General features: G+C 38.9%; 2 protein-coding genes across 7 annotated transcripts in view; one reads left to right on the top strand and one right to left on the bottom strand.

Annotated features, from left to right (window-relative positions):
- The window catches only part of LOC147572641 (uncharacterized), a 37,308-nt gene extending 36,026 nt beyond the window's left edge, over positions 1-1,282 (bottom strand). For all 4 annotated transcript variants that reach the window (XM_086694152.1, XM_086694151.1, XM_086694153.1 and 1 more), the window contains exon 1: positions 159-1,282. In XM_086694152.1, the coding sequence (XP_086550278.1) occupies positions 159-651 (493 nt within the window). In that variant the 5' untranslated portion in view covers positions 652-1,282. The remainder of the gene's footprint in view (positions 1-158) is intronic.
- IVNS1ABP (influenza virus NS1A binding protein) lies at positions 531-21,678 on the top strand. 3 transcript variants are annotated; one of them, XR_015246214.1, is made up of 16 exons: positions 531-670; positions 7,035-7,262; positions 8,024-8,152; positions 8,376-8,545; positions 8,676-8,751; positions 10,211-10,384; positions 10,683-10,808; positions 12,128-12,235; positions 16,638-16,767; positions 17,001-17,225; positions 17,694-17,815; positions 17,897-18,023; positions 18,110-18,241; positions 18,371-18,544; positions 20,266-21,196; positions 21,234-21,678. XR_015246214.1 is itself a non-coding variant. In XM_025921054.2 (15 exons), exons 3-15 carry the CDS (start codon positions 8,042-8,044, stop codon positions 20,517-20,519), a joined length of 1,929 nt encoding a protein of 642 aa, XP_025776839.1. In that variant the 5' UTR covers positions 531-670; positions 7,035-7,262; positions 8,024-8,041; the 3' UTR covers positions 20,520-21,678. The 3 variants fall into 3 exon arrangements, 2 of the variants coding, with proteins under 2 accessions (XP_025776839.1, XP_086550276.1); XM_025921054.2 differs by having other exon boundaries at positions 20,266-21,678; XM_086694150.1 differs by lacking the exon at positions 531-670 and adding an exon at positions 711-1,498 and having other exon boundaries at positions 20,266-21,678.
- Positions 21,679-22,246: the final 568 nt, after the last annotated feature.

The following is a 22,246-nucleotide window of genomic DNA, read 5'->3' as shown; positions in this document are numbered from 1 at the left end:
AGAACAGGTGAGGGCGGCTGGAACAAACCAGTTCCGGCACAGTCCGAAAGGGTGAAGTGAGGGTGCGAGGCGAGGAAAGGAGACGACCGGGCGCTAAGTAAAAGGAGGCGCGCCCCAAGCACTGCCTGTCTCCCTGGGATCACCTTGCCTTGACCTACTTGAGCCCAGCAGGAAGGGAACGAACCCAAGGGGGCGACGGAGAAGGACGGGACGGGGCGGGGCGAACGGTGGGCGGGGCCGCGAGCCGGAGCTTTCTGGTGCTCGCTTGTGATTCGCTGACGGTTTGAGCCGGAAGCAGCCTGGAGGCACTGGCTGAGGCGGCGGCGGGGCACGTGGTGACGTGCGAGGGGGTGCGGCGCGAGCGGGCGGCGGCGGCGGCGGCGGCAGCAGTGTCTCCGGGACGCGCGTGGAGGTCGGTCGCTCAGAGCTGCTCGGCAGTTTCTCCGCCTGCTGCTTTGGCGCGGCAGTGCCAGCGAGCGAGTGAGCGAGTCCCCACGAACCCTCGGTGGCCCTGCCCCCTCCTCGCAGCCTCCGCTCGTCTTCCCGCTCGACCGCTCCCCCCCTCCGCGGCCTCGAGGCGCTTTCCGTTGCGCCGATTCCCGCCCGCTTCCTCCTACTCCCCATCGAAGCACCAGACATGAGTTTTTCCATCTCTTCAGAGATGAACCAGGTAATACGCGCAGGTCCTAGACGGTGGAAGAGGAAGAGGGTGCGACCGGAGTCCTTGATGAGAGATGGCGCGGGCGGCTGGGGGAGACGGTGCGAGACGCGGAGCGGCGTCCTGGTCCCGGGGGAGGACGCGCCAAGTCGCTGCCGCGGCTTTCTGGGTGCGAGGAGCCGGCGCCGCGCGGGGCCCGCGCTCCTGGAGCTGCCATGGTTGCCGGGTCGCGTCGGCTGCTGAGGCGCGTGCCGGCCGCCTCGGAGACAGCTGGGGCATAGGAAGTAGGGCGGGAGTTCTTGCTCGAGGGAACCTCGTGGGCCTGGGTCAGGGCGCCACGGGGCAGGGATGACTACCGGAAGGAGGGCGCGGGAATCTCTGTATTCCCGCTGTCAGGAATCGACTCCTAGTGTCTGGGTCTAACCGAGGTCCCGACTTTCCTCCCTGAGACCTCCCAGGACCCGGCGCATGTGGACCGGGAGCCGGTCCAAGGCGGCATCTGTGCCTGGGGCCTGGAGTGGGGTGGCACCGCGTCCAAGATCGCCGTGGGCCGCGGGGTCCTTTGTTCCCGCTCCACGTTGCCCGCTTTTCTTGCCAAGCGCGGGGAGAAGAGGGCGGGAGGAGGGAGGGAGCGGCTGCCCTGACGTGTCGGCTCTGAATGACTGCTTGGCCGGCCAATCCCGGCCGGGGGTGTGCGAGCGCTGGGCGCCTTGCCTTCCAGCCTTGGGAGTAGTGGGCGCCCGCCAGGCCGCGCGGGGAGGAAGGCCTGGGGCTACAGGACACTCCAGTCACTCTGGGGCCGTCGCCACTTTCCTTTTTACCAAAGCAATCGGCGGAGAGGTTTGCTCTTTTTCTGTCCTTATACGCATCTGGCAAAAGGGTGTTTATAAGTTCTTAGTGGTAGGAAAGTATCAGGCAATATCAGATTGAGAATGTAAGAAGACTTAGACGCAAATATTTTAGAAATGGATTTACTTTTTTCCCCAATACATAGTAGACAAATCTATTGTTTGAAACATCTGACATTTCAAAACCTATAGCAAGTAGAAATCAGATGCCTGAAGACCTGGTTTCCTAATGTCTGTTGCCAGTGATGGAGGGGATTAGAATACCGTGGTATCAAGCTGTTCTTTGAGGACTTTGTGTGTGGTGATCTTCTGTCTAGTAATAAGTAACAGCTCTGGAAGCTTAGTACTATTAACAGTTGAACAAGTACGGCATGGACTAGACTAATCAGAAGCCATATTTTTCTTTTAATAATTCTAGAACTAGCAGTTGATTTAAGGATAGCAAAATACTGGTGAATAGCATTGGGCATAATCCTGCTGTAACTTCTGTCTTAAAGATGCTGAGGAGAGTAGTTGTATTTGCATATCTGGTGATGAGGCAAACACTGACTATTTAGAATTGGATTAACAATAGTATCATTTAATGCCATCTGGCAGGCTACTTCTCAAGTGTCTATAATTTGGTAGCTGGTGGTAAAACCAGATTAAAACCATTGACCTAAAAGAGAACCAGAATGATTTTCCTCTGTGTTTTTCCAATAAATGAAATCACTGTAATTAATAGATAGTAATTTTTTAATTCATCTTAATTTGTAGTTCTGTTTTTCTAAATTTACCCCCCAAAACAGAGGATCCCAGGTTTTGGTTTTAGTTTTATTGTCATCTTTTTGCCCCCCCCCCCCCTTTTCTTTACTTTTTGTTCTTGTTTTAAAGTAGGCTTCATACCCAGCATGGAGCCCAACACTGGGCTTGAACTCACGACCTTGAGATCAAGACTTGAGCTGAGATCCAGTCGGAGACTGAGCTACCCAGGCACTCCTAAATTAGTGTCTTTTTGGCTACTTTGGAGTGGGGTTTTGTTTTTCTTGCTTGAGATATAGTTTAGATGGCAATTGATGTCATTTTACAAGTGTGGTTTTTTAATGTAAAATGTTCTCTTATTGAGGAAATGTCTTAATCACTGAATACTAAGATGAAGTACCCCTGAAAATCATTTCATTGACTTTTCAACAATATGATTTTGAACCGCCTTGAAGGATCTCTTAGAGGCTGAAAAGATCCTCCTACCTACTGTGCTAGAGAGTGTGAATGGAGGAATTATGAACAAGGAAGTGATCTCTGGGTTTTTGTTAGAAGCACAGAAAATACATGCTCATCTTCGTTTGCAAGCTTGAATCACCACCTTGTAAATGATTTCTAAACCTATCTGTATTTTTCCACCTATCAGATCAGTATTCTTACACTTTTGGTATCAACCTAGATACCCAACAGGTACCTTAGCATAAAAAGCAAATTCCTCTTATTCTTCCTTCCTAACTTTGAGCATGCAGCAAACTAAAGATAACTGTTGTGTTTTTTGGAATTCTAATTTTGGTACTAATTTTGATAAGGATACCACACATATCCAAGCTAAAATATCCTTACTGCCTTAGGATAAGCAGGGGTATATAATATCTTAATGTCCCTGCTTCCGTATTTTACCTGTTCCTCCAGAACATCCCCCACATTTCTGCTAGAATGTTCTTGCTATAATCCTTTTCTATTCTCCAGCATCGTTTAACCCTTAGCATTGATCTTTCTTTCTTCCTCTCGCTCTGTTTACCATATGCATGCTAATAGCTGCAGTTTCTGGAATACGTATGCTGTCATACCCCTTTCCTCTTTTGTTTGAGCTATTTTCACTGCTTGATTTACCTGTCTTTTTTGGTTGGTCTGTGAAGTATTCAGGGCTGAAGAATGGCGTTAACTCCATTGGTATTATGAGCATCCCATTCCATATTGTGCCTGCCATATGTTTGGTGCCATAAATGTTTGTGGGATGTATAAGAGTTCAGAACAATGAGGATGGAGCAAGTGAGTGAGTTTGGTGAGTTTTGATATAGATGATGGTGACAGTAGTTTCAGAGGTGACACTGGGAATTTGTAACTTCTGGTCTTACAGAGATTTACTTTGTATTATTATAAAGTCTGTCCTTTAAAAATAGAGTTTATTTTGTGAGTGGGCTGCCCTCAAAACATTGCCTTGAAACTTAAATATTTGTAATTTTCCTTGAGCTTTTAAGGATGCTTTGGAAGTTTGGTGATAACATTTTATCTTCCACTTACTGAAGGCCCGAAAAGAATTTGGAGGGGAGGCCACATTGTGCCTACCTTTCTTACAACTCTTGGATAAGACCTGTTGAACTGTATTTCAGTTAAGTTAATCTTTTGGGGGTCTGTGGTAACATAACATGTGGGCTTCTGGTGGTTACTAAAGCAGTTTAATTACTCATTTATGAGTCTTCTGTTTCCCTTTTCTTGCACTGGCCATACTAAGGAACTGAAGTGTATTTACCAGAATGTATTGTATTTGACCCAGTTTTAATTTTAAAAGTGGATTAATGGAATGTATATTTTAAATACCAAAGAAAAAATTTTTTAATTTTAATTCCAGTGTAGTTGTGTTAGTTTCAGGTGTGCAATATAGTGATTCAGTAGATCCATATTTTGCTCAGTGCTATTAAGATAAGTGTACCCTTAATCCGCTTCACTTTTTCACCTGTACCCACCTTCTCTCTGGTAACCATCTGTTTGTTCTCTATAGTTAAGAGTCTATTTTTTGGTTTGTCTCTCTTTTTTTTTTTTCTTCATTTGTTTTTTAAATTCCACATATGAGTGAAATCATGTATTTGTCTTTCTCTGGTGTATTTTGGTTAGCATTATACTCTCTAGATCTGTCCATGTTGTTGCAAATGTTAAGATTTCATTCTTTTTTATGGCTGAGTAATACCCCATTTTGTGAGTATGTGTATGTGTTTACGTGTACCCCACATCCTCTTTATCCATTCGTCTATCAGTGGACACTTAGGCTGCTTCTGTAGTTTGGCTGTTGTAAATAATGCTGCAATAAACATAGGGGTTCATATATTCCTTTGAATTAGTATTTTCGTATTCTTTAAATACCAAAGAAGATTTTAAGTTTTATTCTTTTATATAACTCTAGGATGGTGGGGCTTTTGGTTAGGCTTTTTAAAGAAAAAAAATCTGCTCACATTTTTATTCCACCAGTTACTGAGCTTGAGTTTCATAGACCAAACTGAGATCTTCTGTACATTTTTAGAATAGTTTGAAACTCAGTTTGCCCAATGCTTACTTTAGTGAGAGTGAATGTGAACACTCAAAGACATGGTTTGTAGGCAGGAGTTGATAAGACCTCCTCCAGCTTAGGGGTAGGTGAGAGTAGGGGCCTACAGTATGTGAGGACAGTAATTGAGTAAAATAAGTTTGCTGCATTAACTTAAATGTCACATGATCTTGGGCTAGCTCTTAAAATCAAGTAGGGTTGTATTGATCATTAAAGAGATAAGGATCATACTAAGATCTTGATATACTAGAAGGTCATCAAATACTAAATGTAGAACTCACTCTGTTGCAGAACTAATAATACTGTACAAATGCGTATGCCAAGAGTTGCTCTAGAAGTTCTCCAGTGTTTGCTCCCAGTGGACTGAAGTGATTTTAACCATGTCTTGTTTTCCCTCAAAATTTAAGGTAGAGCTTCCAAATTATCAAACATAAATAGATGCCATTTTTATTCTTGGTTAGATCAAGACTACTTTACAGAAAAACACTGAATAATGAATAAAACTGGTCAGCGTTTAAAATGTTTCTAAATCTCTGTATCACAATGTTTATGGTTTTTCAGAAAGCACATTTTAAATATATTGCCATAATTTGCATGGAAGCTCCCTCTGTCCTCCTCATCCCATTTCCCCTTCTTTTTAAAAGGCAACTTAGGGAACTGAAGTGAGGAGTTACCAACTATGTCTGTGGATTGGCTACCCAGTATATACCATATATATAAAGATCTTCTTAATTTGAGCTGGGTCTTGGCTGAAAATGTTTGAAGGTTTCCTTAGGATAGTGTGTTTTCTCTGTGTACATGGAATTGTGTGGTAATTGGGAATCATTTATTAGAACTGATTTCTTAAAAGCTGAACAAACTAATGTAGGTGCAACTGTAGAGCAGAGGAAACCAATATTACATAATGGTATGATACAGTTTCATTGCAGGGGTAAGCATTGACAACAATCCCAACCTGAGTCAGAATTACTCAGGTTTCTTTGAAATAGAACCTAAGTTATGGAGAAACCAGTTAGGACATATGGGTCAGACCCATTACAGATTGTGCATGTGTTGAACTTAACACGACAGTTTGTTCACTTAGAGTTGGACCAGCCTTCAGTGGATTCTGGGTTAAGTGATTACTCATTCACCCAAATACAATTGTTAGATTTAGAATTCTGTGTATGATTGATGCATAAGGAAAATCCAGGTAATTTTAAGATGTCCGTTTTAAAAAGTATGCATGTCTTTCAAATAATTTACTTAGTTCTAGTTTCCTGAATTAGACAGTGGTGACATAGCAGTTCAGGTGATTAAAAAATAAGAACCATCTGAATTTGACACTTGTAGTTGATGACTTGAAAATGAGGTAGGAGGACTGAATATGATTACTTTGCAGATTTGGTTTGGACCAGAACTATTCCAGTGAGAGTTTATTACTGTAAACGAGAAAAAGGGCCATATAGAGAACAGATATCAGTATTTTCCCTTTTGTTTATTTAGTTCACTTCAACAAAGTGCTCATCTTTATATTTATGTTTCTAGGCTAGTTTTGGTAGTGGGGAGATGGGATGGATACAAAGATGAGCAAGACAGAGGCTCTGCCTTCCAGGACCTTAAATCAAGGAAGATAAGGAGGTCCACAGAAGCCAAAACCAGAGCAGATCAGCTGGAAGATGACACAAGAGAAGGTTTAGTATGTGGAAGATAGGGAGAAACTTCTCTCCACTGGGGGGATTGGGAAGGGCTCTATGGAGGTAAGATTTTATCTAGCAGAGGTTGGGTTAAGGGTATTCCAAGAACAGAGAACAACTTGAACAAAGGTACAGAGACTGGGAAGAGCAGACCACATTTTGGGAAATAGTATATCTGGTTTGACTGGAACATTGTATACACGTCTGGGAATGATGCCCAAAGGTTGCTTGCTGGCCGGTAAAAATGCACAGGAATCTAATAGTAAAGAATATTAGATTTAACCAATATTTATATTTGTTCTCTAATCTTGTGCTTACATATCTCACTTATTGATACACGTTGTTAGCTTCTGTCTTCCAGGGAAGGGTGTTTTGTTTTTTGATCACCTGAATAGTTGCAGGTTAAGTGAAAAATGTTTAGGTATAATTGCATTTGTCTTGGTTATTTTCTGTGTTAGAGCCATGTACATCAACATTTCTTTCAGATAAGGACTTTGTATGATATAATCCACTTAGATCAATGACAGTCTTTGATCATTCTGAGTATCTAAAATTTGTCATTATTGCAGATTATGATGCATGATTATCACAGAAGAAATTCATGTCTATAGCTTTTAAGGACTTGATTACATCATTTCAAGCCTGATAGTTTTGGAATCACCATTAGAGCTTAAGACACCTCTGCCTTCACTTCAACCACCCGTCTTCATACCTTGAGGAAGTGCTAAGTTTTAACACTCCTTTGTCCTTGGATTATTTAAGACATCTCAGAAATACATTTCTCACCAGTTCAGTAGGTAAGTGAATATTCGTGCCCAATGAAACATTAAGACACATTGTTTTTCAGAAGACTATGCCAGTACACTAATAGCCTTTTCATAATTTTTTTAAAGGGGAAGTCAGTAATCATTTGTAGAAAAAAAAATTCTATTTTTTTCTTTTTGTAAACTTTTGAATTTAAATCAGGGCAAACTAAAATCTATTACTGCTTTTTAATGATGGCTTTGTATAGGCATTAGTCAGTTCACAAGGTGAAATGGACATTTTTTAAAAGAACATTAAGTGTCTAGCATGTATTCCTAGGAGATAAGTGATTTGGAATATCTGAAACTTGCAGAGGGGACAGATTTAAGTTTGCCTATTTATCCATTTCTCTCATTTGGGAGTAAAGGAATGACAGCAACCCAAATCAAGGAAACCTAGAAGTGATGACCACATTACATCCTTCCAGGCTTCTTAAATTGCTCATTGTATGGGTTTGGGCAGGGTGGGTTTACATTTCTTTCCCTTCCCAATGAATGTTCAGGGAAACCTGGGCAAAAGTGTTGAGATAGTCACTGCTGTATGAATCCTTAAAAAGACTGAGGACCAAAATATAGCTGTACAAAGACTTGGACATTCAGTGCCAGTGTTTTCAGCAGTGTTTTTGTGTAATAAAATTTTTGTGTTGTTGATAGGATGGAATTTGAAAATAAAGATACTGTATTACTCTTTAAGGTATAATTATAAAAATCATTGTTCACTAGTAAAATAACTTGGCTTTTTTTGTGCTCTTTAGCCAAATTTGTAAGGAAAAATGATTCCCAATGGATATTTAATGTTTGAAGACGAAAACTTTATTGAGTCTTCTGTTGCCAAATTAAATGCCCTGAGGAAAAGTGGCCAGTTCTGTGATGTTCGACTCCAGGTATTTAAAACTTAATTTGGAAACGTACAAAATTAATATTTTATTTCTAAAAGCAGTAAGTTCTTGGATATGCTTATTTTCTTTTTCATGGTAGGCATTTGATGAAATAACTTGAAAAAACAATGATTTACCTATAAATATTAGATAAAGGACCTGATGTGGTAATTAGCTAGAGAAATAAATAGTCCACAGTACTTCTAATTGTAATTCCTCACAATTTCAGGTCTGTGGCCATGAGATGTTAGCACACAGAGCAGTTCTGGCTTGCTGCAGTCCCTACTTATTTGAAATCTTTAATAGTGATAGTGATCCTCATGGAATTTCTCATGTTAAATTTGATGATCTCAATCCAGAAGCTGTTGAAGTCTTACTGAATTATGCCTACACTGCTCAGTAAGTACTTTATAAAGTGTATAATTAGGGGATGTCACCAGGAAATTCCAAGCCTTGATTTATTTGGATTAAGTAGAATCTGTGTTTTAAGGCCTTGGTATCCAAGTGATAAATAACTTTTCTTTAACAGGTTGAAAGCCGATAAGGAATTAGTGAAAGATGTTTATTCTGCAGCAAAAAAGCTGAAGATGGACCGAGTAAAGCAGGTAGAGTACCAGAAGTAACATATAAGGAGGGCTGTTACTAGCAAGTCTGCTTTTACATAGTTAAGATGCATAATTTGTCATAAGACATTTGTTAGTCTCAAGAACTTGAAAATGGCCCCTCTTCCCCCTAGACAACTGAATGTGATTTTAACCAGTTAGCTGTAGTAATGTAGCAAGGTCATAACTTCCTCTCAGATAATTTGAGCTAAATTCTTGCCTTTCCAGTAGTCTTCACTAGCTGGGTGGCTGTGTTGGTCACTGGTAGCAGGGTTTAAAATATTCTTGGGGCGCCTGGGTGGCTCATTTAAGCATCAGACTTGATTTTAGCTCAGGTCATGATCTCGCGGTGAGATCAGACCCCCTGTCATGCTCCACCCCGTCATGCTCCGCACTGGGCTTGGAGCCTGCTTGGAATTCTCTCCCTCTCTCCCTCTCTCCCTCTCTCCCTCTCTCCCTCTCTCTCTCCCTCTCTCTCCCTCTCTCTCCCTCTCTCTCCCTCTTTCTCCCTCTTTCTCCCTCTCCCCCCCTCCTCCTCCTCCTCCCACCCCCTCCCTCCCTCCCTCCCCACCCCCCCTTCTCTCTCAAAAAAATAAACATTTAAAATATTCTTGTTTTTCTCAAGAATTAATCACACAGCTTACATTCTCAGCTCACTGTTCTACACTTGGAAGTTCCTCTGTAAAAGTACTCCTTCTAGAATGTAGCACCATTGAAAACTGCCTAATAATTCATAGAATAAAAAGCATTTAATTCTCTAATTTGGGGGTCAGTAAACTGCAAAGCCTCAGGCCAACTGCTTGTTATAAAGTTTTATTGGAACACAGCTTTTATTTACATAGGGTCTCTGGCTGCTTCCACCTGCAATGACAGAGTTTAGTAGTTGTGACAAAGACATTATGGCCCAAAAGCCTAAGCCCTTTAAGAGGAAGTTTCCTGGCCCCTTCTGTAATGTCACTCCTTTGCTTAAAATCCTTCTGTGGTTTATAGCACATACCCCTCAAGTTAGCATTGCACATTTTCCCTAATGTAGTTGCTGTGTTTCCAAAATTGTTTTCCTACTTGTCTTTTGCTCCAGCCAAACTAAATTGGTCCCAGCTTCTTCCCTACTTCTATCTGCATTCAATATCATCTCTTGTATAGATCCCAGTTCAGATACTGTCTTCATGATAAAGTCTTATCTAATTATTCTAATTGGAGATACTTATCTGCACATTGCATATGCGTTAATATGGCATTTCAGTTTGTTGCATCTTTCCGTAAACAACTTAGACATTTGTACGGCATTCTTTGATGTTTATTGTTTGCATACATCTATTCTTCCCAGAGTTAACGTTGTTCTGTTAAGGCAGTGGTGTTTGATTCATCTTTGTATCTTCACAGAATGCTTACATATTGAGTATTAAATATTCATTAAATAAAATATATGTAAGTGTTGTCACTTGTGTATTTCTTTTCCCAGGTTTGTGGTGATTATTTGCTATCTAGAATGGATGTTACCAGCTGCATCTCTTACCGAAATTTTGCAAGTTGTATGGGAGACACCCGTTTGTTGAATAAAGTTGATGCCTATATTCAGGAGCATCTGTTACAAATTTCAGAAGAGGAAGAGTTTCTTAAACTTCCACGGCTAAAGGTAAGGGGTAAAATCTATAAAGATATATATGTATGTATACACTAACTTACAGTTGCTGAATCTTTGTCCATGTTTCAAGCATGGTTGTGAGAAAGTACATTGAAATGATACTGTTATTTTTTAGCATTGTAACAGTTTGCTGCCTACTGGTTTGTTTTTACAGTTTTCTTACAAATGAGAATAAATGTATGGGATGAGATTGGGCATCTGTGACCATTTTATTAGGAAATTGCGCATTAAGCTGAGAATTAAGAGACTCAACACTGATCTAAGTGTCATTGTTTTTTCCTAACTCTAGTTGGAGGTAATGCTTGAAGATAATGTTTGCTTGCCCAGCAATGGCAAATTGTATACAAAGGTAATCAACTGGGTGCAGCGTAGCATCTGGGAGAATGGAGACAGTCTGGAAGAGCTGATGGAAGAGGTTAGTTTTAAAGTAAATGGGATGCAACAATTCTTAAAAATTATTTTGCTATAACAATGAAGGATTCCCTTTCACTTTTATTTTGTAACCATGACCCTAAAGAATTTAAATTTTGCTATAGGTACCCCTAAGCTGAGAAACAGGGGGGGTGTCCAGGTGAGCTGAATGAACTGTTCAGTTTGGTCTTCTGCTTTTCTTTTTTATTTCTTTGCTTATTATGTGCTGTTAACTTCCTTTAAAGTAGCATGTAATTTGCTTTAGAAATGGGAGGTGGTACTGAAATTTTCTGTAGATTCTTAATTTTTCTTCACAGGTTTTTGCTTTAAATTTGATAAGTAGGTAAAAGCTTCTAATGGTTGTTCCTCCCCATTGATTTATCTCCCCATAGGTTTATTAACAAAACTAGGATACCCAAGACTGAAGAAACAAGAAGAAACCTCAAGTGTATTGACACGTAAAGAAGCAGCAGTCCTGCCCCAGTTCTCCTAAGAAAAATCCGCTGTGGGCAGAGAACGATGATGATTTAATGGTGTTTACTCCTTTACAGGATTCTTATCTTTAAAGCTTTGTGTTTTTTCAATGGTGTTGTTCATACGTACATTCACTTAACTTTTGAAAAATACCACAAGACAAACTTGATGGAGAAATGGTGGGAATTAAACACATGCAGATGGAGCAGTGGAGTGACTTTGAATTTGTCATTCCACGAAAGGCATTCCAGATCTGTTAGGTCTTGAAACATACTGTTAGCATTATCTTCTAAAAAGGCTAACAGGTGATTTTTACATTTTATATCATTTCCCACTTGAAAATCAGGTGCATTGACCATGTGTTTGCATCTGCTGAGGGAGGTGTCTCTACAGCTTGTTTTGAGTTTTGCATTTGCTTTTTATCTGTTTTTCTTGACATTGCCTACAGGACAAATATGTTAATGCAAATCAGAGCACTTCAAAGGTGTAAACCATAGTCCAAATTTTACTGTAAATATGTATATGCTTTAAGAGCCCATATATTGTATTAGTGCCTTTTTTTTTTAAAATGCTATATAATAGAAGCTATGGAAAAATGAAGATTTCTTTCAAGCCAATCAAGCCAAGGACTCTTCGGCCAGTGTTAGAAGATTCTGTATTTTATTTTTGTTTTTAAAATTTTTACAACCATGACATGTATTTTCTTTACTTCGGGATCCTGCCAGAGCAAGATGTCAAGAAGTTGAAGAAGCACACTGGAGGTTACCTTGAGGCGTTTGTGTGATCTGCATACTAGTGGAGTAGCCATGGAGACGGTAGCCACATGGGTGTTCTGTTGCTGTTTTGCAGGTTCAAACCTTGTACTACTCAGCTGATCACAAGCTGCTTGATGGGAACCTACTAGATGGACAGGCTGAGGTGTTTGGCAGTGATGATGACCACATTCAGTTTGTGCAGGTACACATTGCACATCTGAGGTAACCTCAGGTTAAAATGTGATTAGAGCATTTTCTAGTATACTGAAATTTTCCTTTAAGAAAGGAAAGTGGAAGAATTTCATTGGTATATCTGAACAGAAACATTTTCAGGACAAAACAAGCATATCTTTCTTAGATTTACTACTGTTTCTCCACATAAAAATTCAGCAAATTAGGAAACCACATTTAGATTTTTTCTCAATGAAATAGGATTTACAAGTAGTAAGAAAACAAGGCCAATAAGATGAAGCAATGTAGAAATTGATTTTTTTTTTGTTAGATTACAAAAAATTGTTTGCAACAGGGAATGGGTGTTGTTAGACCCAATTAAAAAAAAAATGTCAGGCATAAAAATTTTTTAGTTTCTAGACAAAAATTTAGAGAAAAGGACACACATCGTAAGTGTCAAATAGTGAACTCACTAGTTTAAACACTACTTGGCTCCAGAAGAGATTTCTGTGGCCTGGGAAGCTTTCCCTTGCCTCTTCCCAGTCATGTCCTTACACAGCCCTAAAGGAAACCATTATTCTAACTTCTGAAACAATAGCTTAGTTTGCCTTTGAAATGTATATAAATGGTCATACAGTATGCATTCTTTTTGTTTGACCTTTAGCTTCAACGTTGTATTTGTGAGGGATAAACTATAAAGTAGGCAGAGTTAACCCAGTTTTAAGGGGTGTTTTCTTTACCAGTTAGAAGGTAAATAAGACTCAGAAGTGACCTGAATGGCAGTTGTCAGGTATTCTGTGGTAGTAGTGGCCAAGTATTTTTATGTTTTACAAAAAGTGTTTGGGTTTAAATTAGTTGAGAACTTTGTTCATAGTTTGCATTTTGAACATTTAGGATATTTTCCCTCATACTCTAAAGATACTTTGTTTTGTTTTTTTTTTTTTTTTTGTTTTTTGTTTTTCAGTAAGCAGCCGTTGAGTAAAATGGCAGACCATGATGTTAGGACACAGAAATATGTAAGAGACAGTTTCTGGTTGCAGAACCATCTATAGCAGTAGATGAAAACCGTACAGTCTTATAAGAGGGATCTACAAAAGGCATAAAGGGGAAGGGATAGAGGAGCCAAGAGGAGAGAAACTAAGGAAATTTACAGAAGAGGCAACATGTGAACAGTCTTAGGATTTAGAAGAGCTTGCAAAGCAGATGAGAGTGTGTCAGATAGCAAAAAATACCCGTGCGAGGTCACAAGATTGGGAAAGTAGGTAAATGCCACTGGGTTAGGGCTTAATACTTTATCCTACAGGTGGTGGGGAATTTTCAAAGAATTGTAGACAAGGAAGTAGAGTGACATGAACAGATCTATTTCCTTTTTTTTTTTTTTTAATGTTCATTTTGAGAGAGAGAGAATCTCAAGTAGGCTCTGTGCTCACAGCCTGACGTCACACAGGGCCTGACATCATGACCACGAGATCATGACCTAAGCCAAAGTCAAGAGTTGGATGCTTAACTGACTGAGCCACCCAGGGGCCCCTGGACAGATATATTTCACAACTTTAATAATAGTGAAAAACTGAGCAGTAGTTCCAACAGTAGGGGCATTGGTTAAATACTGTATTTCTGTACAGCAAAGATCTGTACTTTAATCATTTTAGACCCGTGGTTAACTATTAGGTGGCAATCTCTGGGTCATGGGACTCCAGCTGATCTGTGGTTTGTTGCGTTTTGTTTTTCTTTACTAAATGATTGCGTTAAGCCCTTCTCTTTTTCTGGCCAAGTACAGAGGGTAGACCCAATTGTGAGACCAATTTATAGATTACTACAAGCAGTAGTTTAGTTAAAAAAAAATGAGGGCTTGATCCAGGAGCATGAAGGAGGAAAAGTGGACTCTAAGCATTTATAGTTTCAAAGGTTGAGTGAGTCCTTAGTGATTGTTTAGAATAAGAAAATTAAGGAAAAGGAAGAATTTGAGAAAGCAGGATTCTGATGTGACTCATTAGAAGGTGGTTCCCTGGATAAAGATCATGAATAAAATAGGATGAGGGGACACATTAGGCTTGAGAAATAGGAAAAGAGGTTGAGGAGCCATTAGGAAGGAGAAGATTAGAATCAAATTATGTTAGAAAGCTAGCTAACATAAGCAGAGAAAGTTTGAACAGAGGAAGACTAAATTGTGTCAGATCATTCTTTTGGAGGTCATGTAAAATATGGTTATGGGTATCTCTTCACTGGTTTTGGGAGGGCACTTGGTAACCTTTAGTGGGTATAAGTTCCAAAGAGTGTAAAGTTAAGAATATCTTAGCTTGAGAAGTAATAGTGGTTGAAAAAGAAATAGCCACCGGAGATTACTCCCTGGGGAGCCAGAGGCAAAGAAAGTGGGGCCAGTGGGTAGCGCGTGGGAGGAGTTAATACAGGAAAGTGAAGACAAGGGAGAGGAAGGGATTGTATTTGAAAATGTTCCAGAAGGAATATAAAGGCGTTAACCAGCACCTCTGTATGACTTGTTAGTTATAAAACACTAGTAGTCTTCATTGTTAATCATGCTTTCCTCTTTCACATTGATTTTTTTCAATTATAATCCATACGTTAGAACAGTTTTGTTACTATAATAAAAGCTCTTAATGCCAGCAAAAAATGAGCAGACATATCCAATTCAGTTCCTCTGAAAAGTATTTTTCAGGACAAAAGTGGCAGTTACAAGAAACACGTAAAAGTGTATTTCTTCAGGACCACCATATAGGTATCATAGAGTGCTTTTCTAGACAAACCATATCAGACAAAAATAAAAAATAGAAATAAGACAATACTAAAAGAACCAAACATTCACAAAAGTAGTATAGGAACACTCAGAGGGAGAAATAGGCAAAGCTACAAATTTTCAAATGATTATAAAAGAATTACATTGTGTACTTGTATAGGAGTTCCTTTGATGGCATCATCAATTTGTGATACTTTGGATCCCTTCTTCCCACAGGTTGGGATGGGGTTTTATGTACCTTGGAGTTTCTAGTAGCAGAGACAAAAATCTGTCATAGTATAAAAAGAGTGGCTTTATACTCAGAATTTCTATTCTTTTAGTTGTATTGCCTTAGGCAATACATCTCTTTTCTTATTGTTATCGATAAAATGGATTAACAGCATTGCCCTTACTCCATTAAAAGATATGAGGTGAATAAAGTGCCTAATTATACCTAGGTATATGATAAATGTCAAAATAGAATTTAATGGTAACCATTAACATGGTACATTCTCTGCCTTTTCTCAAAATAGCCAACATATGCTATAACCATGCTTGTTGACTGGCCCACACCAAACTTCTGATAGTTTTTTCACAGCTTTAAGTAGCTACCAAATTTTTTTCCTCTAAGTTGTTAACATAGCTTTTTGGTTCCATAAGAAACAAATTTCTACTATAAATCTTAGCTACCCATGTGGCTTTGGCCCTGGGGATCAAAAGAAGTGGATCGGCACACTTGGCGTCAGGTACTGAAGTGGGGGTGGTACCTGTTCATTTGGTAGGTCCTCTTAGGATGTCTCTGACTCTTCTAATGCCATATGATCATATACTTTAAAAGTGTCAAGGACTAATAACATAAGAAAACCATCAAAGGGAACTCCTACACAAGAACACAATATAATTCTTTTATTATCATTTGAAAATTTGTAGCTTTGCCTATTTCTCCCTCTGAGTGTTCCTATACTACTTTTGTGAATGTTTGGTTCTTTTAGTATTATTGTTTTATTTCTGATTACCATATTTTGTCTTTTGATATGGTTTGTCTAGAAAAGCACTCTATAATACCTATATGGTGGTCCTGAAGAAATATGCTTTTAAGTGTTTCTTGTAACTGCAACTTTTGTCCTGAGAGATACTTTTCAGAGGGACCGAACTGGATATGTCTGCTCACTTTTTGCTGGCATTGTATGAAGGATATCCATACATATGATTTAATTAGGTTTGATAGTTTCTTGGAGACAGTGGGCTAAATGTAATCTTTCAGATAATTCATACCATTTTAAATTAATAATCTCTTTTGAAAGATGATTCTATACTCCATATAAAGAGTATGTGAACTTTGAGCTTATGTAGATTAAGGGTTTTTTTTTTCTCTCTTTTTTTTTTTTTTTTTTTTTTTTTCCATTGAGGTATTCTCATACTTGATCTACAACTTGCTTTTTAATTGCTTAAATTGAGCTTTTCCTGACCAGGCTCCTTGTGTAGGTGTAGTTGTTTCATTATAAGTGAAGATGGAAGTATGCTAGTAATTTGTGTCAATTGGAAAGTGTTGGTTTGTGTTAAATTTAGGGTGCTTTAAATGTCATACATAAGTGAAGGATTCTAGGTGTTTTTTCAGTGTTGTGGAATAGCTCAGGAACAGAGGTACACCAGGTATGGTCTTTGGCTAGGTTTCTGTAGCTACCTTTTGATTTTGCAGAAAAAGCCACCACGTGAGAATGGCCATAAGCCGATAAGTAGCAGTTCCACTGGATGTCTCTCTTCTCCAAATGCTACAGTACAAAGCCCTAAGCATGAATGGAAAATCGTTGCTTCGGAAAAGACTTCAAGTAAGTGTATTACACTCATCAGATTGTCTTTGACTTATTTTTAAAGAAGAGTGTTGAGTGGAACCATTTAATAACTTTGAAGTTGACTATTTGTGGGAAAAACTCAGAAGCCATTAGATTTGGAAAACAGTAGCAGATCGTTCCAGTCTGGGATCCGGAATCCAAGTCAGGATCACACAGCAAACAAAAGTAGTAATAATTGCATCTTAAACATAGAACTCTTATGCTTACAGATAACACTTACTTGTGCCTGGCTGTGCTGGATGGTATATTCTGTGTAATTTTCCTTCACGGGCGAAACAGCCCACAGAGCTCACCAACAAGTACTCCAAAACTAATTAAAAGTTTAAGCTTTGAGATGCAACCAGATGAGCTGATAGAGAAGCCCATGTCTCCCATGCAGTATGCGCGGTCTGGTCTGGGGACAGCAGAGATGAATGGCAAGCTCATAGCAGCAGGTAAGAACAGAAGGATGAGTGTTTTCTTATTGGAAAGTTTCAACTGGCTAAGCCCCTGCATGGACATTTGTGCTTGCTTTGATGTGAACTTTGGAAAGGGAGGGTTTAATATGCCTTCTTCCTTGGCATTCTACTTTACCACATTCTAAAAAGACCAAGAAATACAAAAGTAAATACTATTGTATTGCCTATCCTTTAAGTTAATGTCTGTTTCTAATTCTTAAAAAACTATAAAGTCGTTAAATTGTTCCATCCTAATTTTCAAGCCAAGACTAAGCAATTTACTCATACTGATAATGTTGTTCGGCTGTTAGAAGCCCTGAGTTAAAACATCACCTAATGGGACCTTAATAGGTTTATGGATAAAAATTCTTTTTCTCTTTGTGCAGATTACCTAAATCATTCTAGACAAGAAACCCTCATGTGGTTTGAGATCTTAAACATGAATCTTGATGGTTCTTTTACCAGGTGGCTATAACAGAGAGGAATGTCTTCGAACAGTTGAATGCTATGATCCACGTACAGATCACTGGTCCTTTCTTGCTCCCATGAGAACACCAAGAGCTCGATTTCAGATGGCTGTACTCATGGTAAGGAAGAAGCAATCCATGTTTAGTTGTTTCTCATAACTTCAGAATGGCAGAAATTCTGATCTTGTACTTTTGACTTAGGGCCAGCTCTATGTGGTAGGTGGATCGAATGGCCATTCGGATGACCTGAGTTGTGGAGAGATGTATGATCCAAACATAGATGACTGGATTCCTGTTCCAGAATTGAGAACTAACCGTTGTAACGCAGGTAAAATTACTTTCCTTCTGAGATAATCAGTATTTAAATATGGTAATTAAATTATCAATATATAACCTTATTTTATACTCATATAGGAGTATGCGCTCTGAATGGGAAATTATACATTGTTGGTGGCTCTGATCCATATGGTCAAAAAGGACTGAAAAACTGTGATGTATTTGATCCTATAACAAAGTCATGGACAAGCTGTGCTCCTCTTAACATTCGTGAGTTGATTTGGGTTTTTTTCCCCTCAAGTTTTTTTGTTTTTTTAAGATCTCAAAATCAATTATGTGTAGTATGCGCACTTAAAGTTTTGGGAGATAAAGTAATTTTGGTTTGACTCGATTTTATAGGTAGACACCAGTCTGCAGTCTGTGAGCTTGGTGGTTTTTTGTACATAATCGGAGGTGCAGAGTCTTGGAATTGTCTGAACACAGTAGAACGTTACAATCCTGAAAATAACACCTGGACCTTAATTGCACCCATGAACGTGGCAAGGCGAGGAGCTGGTGTAGCTGTTCTTGATGGTGAGTGTTGAGATTTGGAAAGGTGAAGAATAGGGAGTGGCAAGAGTTTGTTCTAATATTCCCAGAGAATGTCCATGATAACTAAACACTTGTATAATAAGAAGTCAGAAGCAGACATTTTTTCTGATGCAGTGGGCATTGGTGGTTTATCTTTTAGAAGTCATTTCTAATCAGACTCGGTACTTGAAGTAATAATATAAATATATTAACACACTAGTCTTTTGATGGGTTCACTGAATGAAGTTCTCTAAGTCCTTTCCTTCCATAAACCATATGCAAAATGTATCATCTTAGAGTTCCAGTTTGTTCCTTTAGAGCAAGAATTTAATGGATTTGACTTGCAAAGCAAAATAAGTGCAAATCACCTAGATTCTAGTCTCTTCTGTCTACTCCATACCTAATCGGAAGGAAAACTTAAGGCTTTTTTTTTAACAGATCTTTCCAAAGTTAGTTTTATATGGATGCAGCTTTCTTTTCACATTCATTGTATTGATTTACATGTTTAATTATATAATTATCATAATGAGTTTAATTAGCATTGTCTTGGGAACAAAGTGGACTCTTAGTTAAGCTTATGGCTCACCTGCTGAACGTATAGATGTGTAGACATGCCAGCAAGTAGCCCGCAGCCCACGCTGAGCCTTGTCATTTCTTCTGTAAATATGTGGTTGTAGATAGATTTTGGACAATCAAATGAGAAAATAATGAAGTTTTTATTTTTTAATGTTTGTTGTATTTTAGAGAGAGAGAGAGACAGACAGTGTGAGCAGGGGAGGGGCAGAGAGAGAGGGGGAAGCTCCAGACTCTGAGCTGTCAGCACAAGAGCCCGATGCGGGGCTCGAACTCACGAACCGTAACATCATGACTTGAGCTGAAGTCGGATGCTTAACCGCCTGAGCCACCCAGGGGCCCCAAGAGGATGGAAGTTTTTAAACCTACACAGTATTGGGGCGCCCAGGTGGCTCAGTCGGTTAAGCATCCGACTTCAGCTCAGGTCATGATCTCACGGTTCGTGAGTTCGAGCTCCTTGTCGGGCTCTGTGCTGACAGCTCAGAGCCTGGAGCCTGCTTCAGATTCTGTGTCTCCTTCTCTTTCTGCCCCGACCCCACTCATGCGCTCTCTCTCAAAGCTAAATAAATGTTTTTTTTAAAAAAAATTTAAAACTACACAGTATTTAATGCTGACATTTTATGTGTCTGAAAATAATTAACTGCTCTGCATATATATTTGAAAATGTAATAACTCTTGGTCTGTTTCCAAGAAGTTTTTGTACTAAACTAATTTTATAGAATTGGAAAGCTCAAGAAAATGTTCAGTATCTGAAAACTGCTTTTCTATAACTTTTTTTTGAATCTTAATTCTGAGGCACTGGACTAGTACAGAATCTCCAGTGCACAGAACTACTCTGGCTTGCTGCATACTAGCTGCTTCTTTAGGCAAGTTGTTCAACTTCTTTGCACCTCATTTCATCTGTGAAATGGCAGCAGTAGCAGTTACCGCAAAGAATTGTGAGAATTGTGCTTCAGTTAGAGGCTGCCCCTCTCTTTGTAAATTGCCTGAGTTCCATCTATGAATGGGTTTACTTGCCGCGTTAGGAAGGCATTTAACAAGGACTTTTGGTAGAATGAGCAGGTATTTCTACTAAGAACCACCAATTTTAGCAAAAAAGACTTAGGAGTTTTTTTCCTTCTCTAGATTTACCTTGTTTCATTCTCTTTTAGGAAAATTGTTTGTAGGTGGTGGCTTTGATGGTTCTCATGCCATCAGTTGTGTGGAGATGTATGACCCAACTAGAAATGAATGGAAGATGATGGGAAACATGACTTCACCAAGGAGCAACGCTGGGATTACAACTGTAGGGAACACCATTTATGCAGTGGGAGGCTTTGATGGCAATGAATTTCTGAATACGGTGGAAGTCTATAACTTTGAGTCAAATGAGTGGAGCCCCTATACAAAGATTTTCCAGTTTTAACAAACTAACAGGCTTAGTGATGTAATTGTGTTTAGTAGAGGTACACTTGTGAATAAGGAGGGTGGGTGGGTATAGATGTTGCTAACAGCAACACAAAGCTTTTGCATATTGCATATTATTAAACATGCTGTACATACTTTTTGTGTTTATTGGGAAAGGAATGCAAAGATGAAGGTCTGTTTTGTGTATTTTTAGGACTACTTTGGTTATTTTACTTTTTGGAAGTTGATATTGTAAAAGAATAAACCAAGACTTGATCGGGCATGTCATTTCAAGAAGTCCCCTCTCCTCCACATTTGTTTTGCCAATTTGCACATTAATGACTCTTCCCTCAAACATGTATTATGGGGCAAGAGGGTAAGGTTTAAGATCGAGGCAGTTGGGTTTTTTAAGGGCCCTTTTTCAATAACTGGAACACTATACAAAAGAGACTTATTTAACTAGATGACAATGACTATTTTTGTTTTTATTAAAAGAAAGCTGACATGCCTACCAAGATTTAATCTTTTATGATTGCCTTTTTATAACTTTTTATATTCTCAGCACAGTGCTTTACATATTGAAGAAGTGGCAGATTCAAATTACTGAAGCAGACTGGCGGTCTTAAAGGATGCAGGGTGAGGGGTTTCTGTTGTACACCCAGAATGCAAACTTAAAAGCTTTTGCCTCAGTTACTGGTTTTTTTTTTTTTTTTTTTTTTTTTTTGGTTTTTAGGTTTTTTTTTTTCTTTTTGAGAATACAGTACTGATGTTTATTTGAATGGAGTTGCTGAACAGTAACATAGCTGTGATTTTTATTTGAAACACTGATTTCACATACTTTGACTTCTTGAGGGTATATTTTATATAGCAAGACATTTAATATATAAGAACGGTGAAGTACTTTATTTTCTAAATAATTCCTGTCTTTATTTATCATTAACAAAACAATCCTAAATAGCAGCCCTCGATTGTGGAAGAAAATTAAACTGTATTGGGTTTAAGAATTCAGCGTTTATCAGAACTATGTTTTTGTTCAGTTTTTCTATTCACATGGATAAATACTGGTTGGGGTGACTTTATCGAATGTGTAGTGCTACACATATAACCGATGGTGCCAAAATTAGCACATCCTAATGCTTGCTGCCGATGCAAACATATTAAAGGTACTTTGCAGGAAATCCTTGCACCATGGAATTAATATCCAGATGTTGTTTGTGTACTCATTCATTACTAAAAGTCTTGGGGACAGTTTTTTTTGTTTTCCCAGTAATGATGAGCTTAAAGTATTTGTGGGAAAATAGTTACCTGACATGTCTGAAATAAGAGCTGATGGTAAGATTTTTTTTTTCTCGAAGATGAAGAAGCACACAGGAATCTAGTGAGCCAACTAGGACAAGATTACCAGTGGCTGACTTGGGTTAGGAAGAAAATTGTTCCCACTGGTACTCTGACGCCGTATTTCTCTCATTTATTCTACAAAGAACCATCGTGAAAGTTAACCTGGTAGCATTGTATTGCTGACTATATTTGTTGCTGGTTTGGTTCTAGACTAAAACTAGGTTGGCAGATTTGAATTTGCCTCACAGGGTGACTATTTTTTTAAATGGATCTGCATATGTTTTATTTAGTTCAAGGAAATAAAATTTTAGTTGAGGATTCAGCAGTAAAATCCTTGAAATTACTTCTCAGTTCCTAAGTAACCTGCTGATTCCTAAGTGGCATTAAGCAAATATGTGTCAATATTTT

Source organism: Puma concolor, chromosome E4 (genome assembly GCF_028749965.1).
Source record: "Puma concolor isolate L17-30 chromosome E4, mPumCon1.1.hap2, whole genome shotgun sequence".
NCBI lineage: Eukaryota > Metazoa > Chordata > Mammalia > Carnivora > Felidae > Puma > Puma concolor.
This window is presented reverse-complemented; position numbering and strand designations above follow the sequence as displayed.

Excerpts from the sequence above, each read along its gene's own strand:
- IVNS1ABP (XM_025921054.2), top strand. The coding sequence starts at position 8,042 with ATGATTCCCAATGGATATTTAATGTTTGAAGACGAAAACTTTATTGAG. Across the intron at positions 12,236-16,637 it reads ACCACATTCAGTTTGTGCAG|AAAAAGCCACCACGTGAGAA; the intron begins GTACACATTGCA and ends TTGATTTTGCAG. Across the intron at positions 18,242-18,370 it reads CTGTGCTCCTCTTAACATTC|GTAGACACCAGTCTGCAGTC; the intron begins GTGAGTTGATTT and ends TCGATTTTATAG.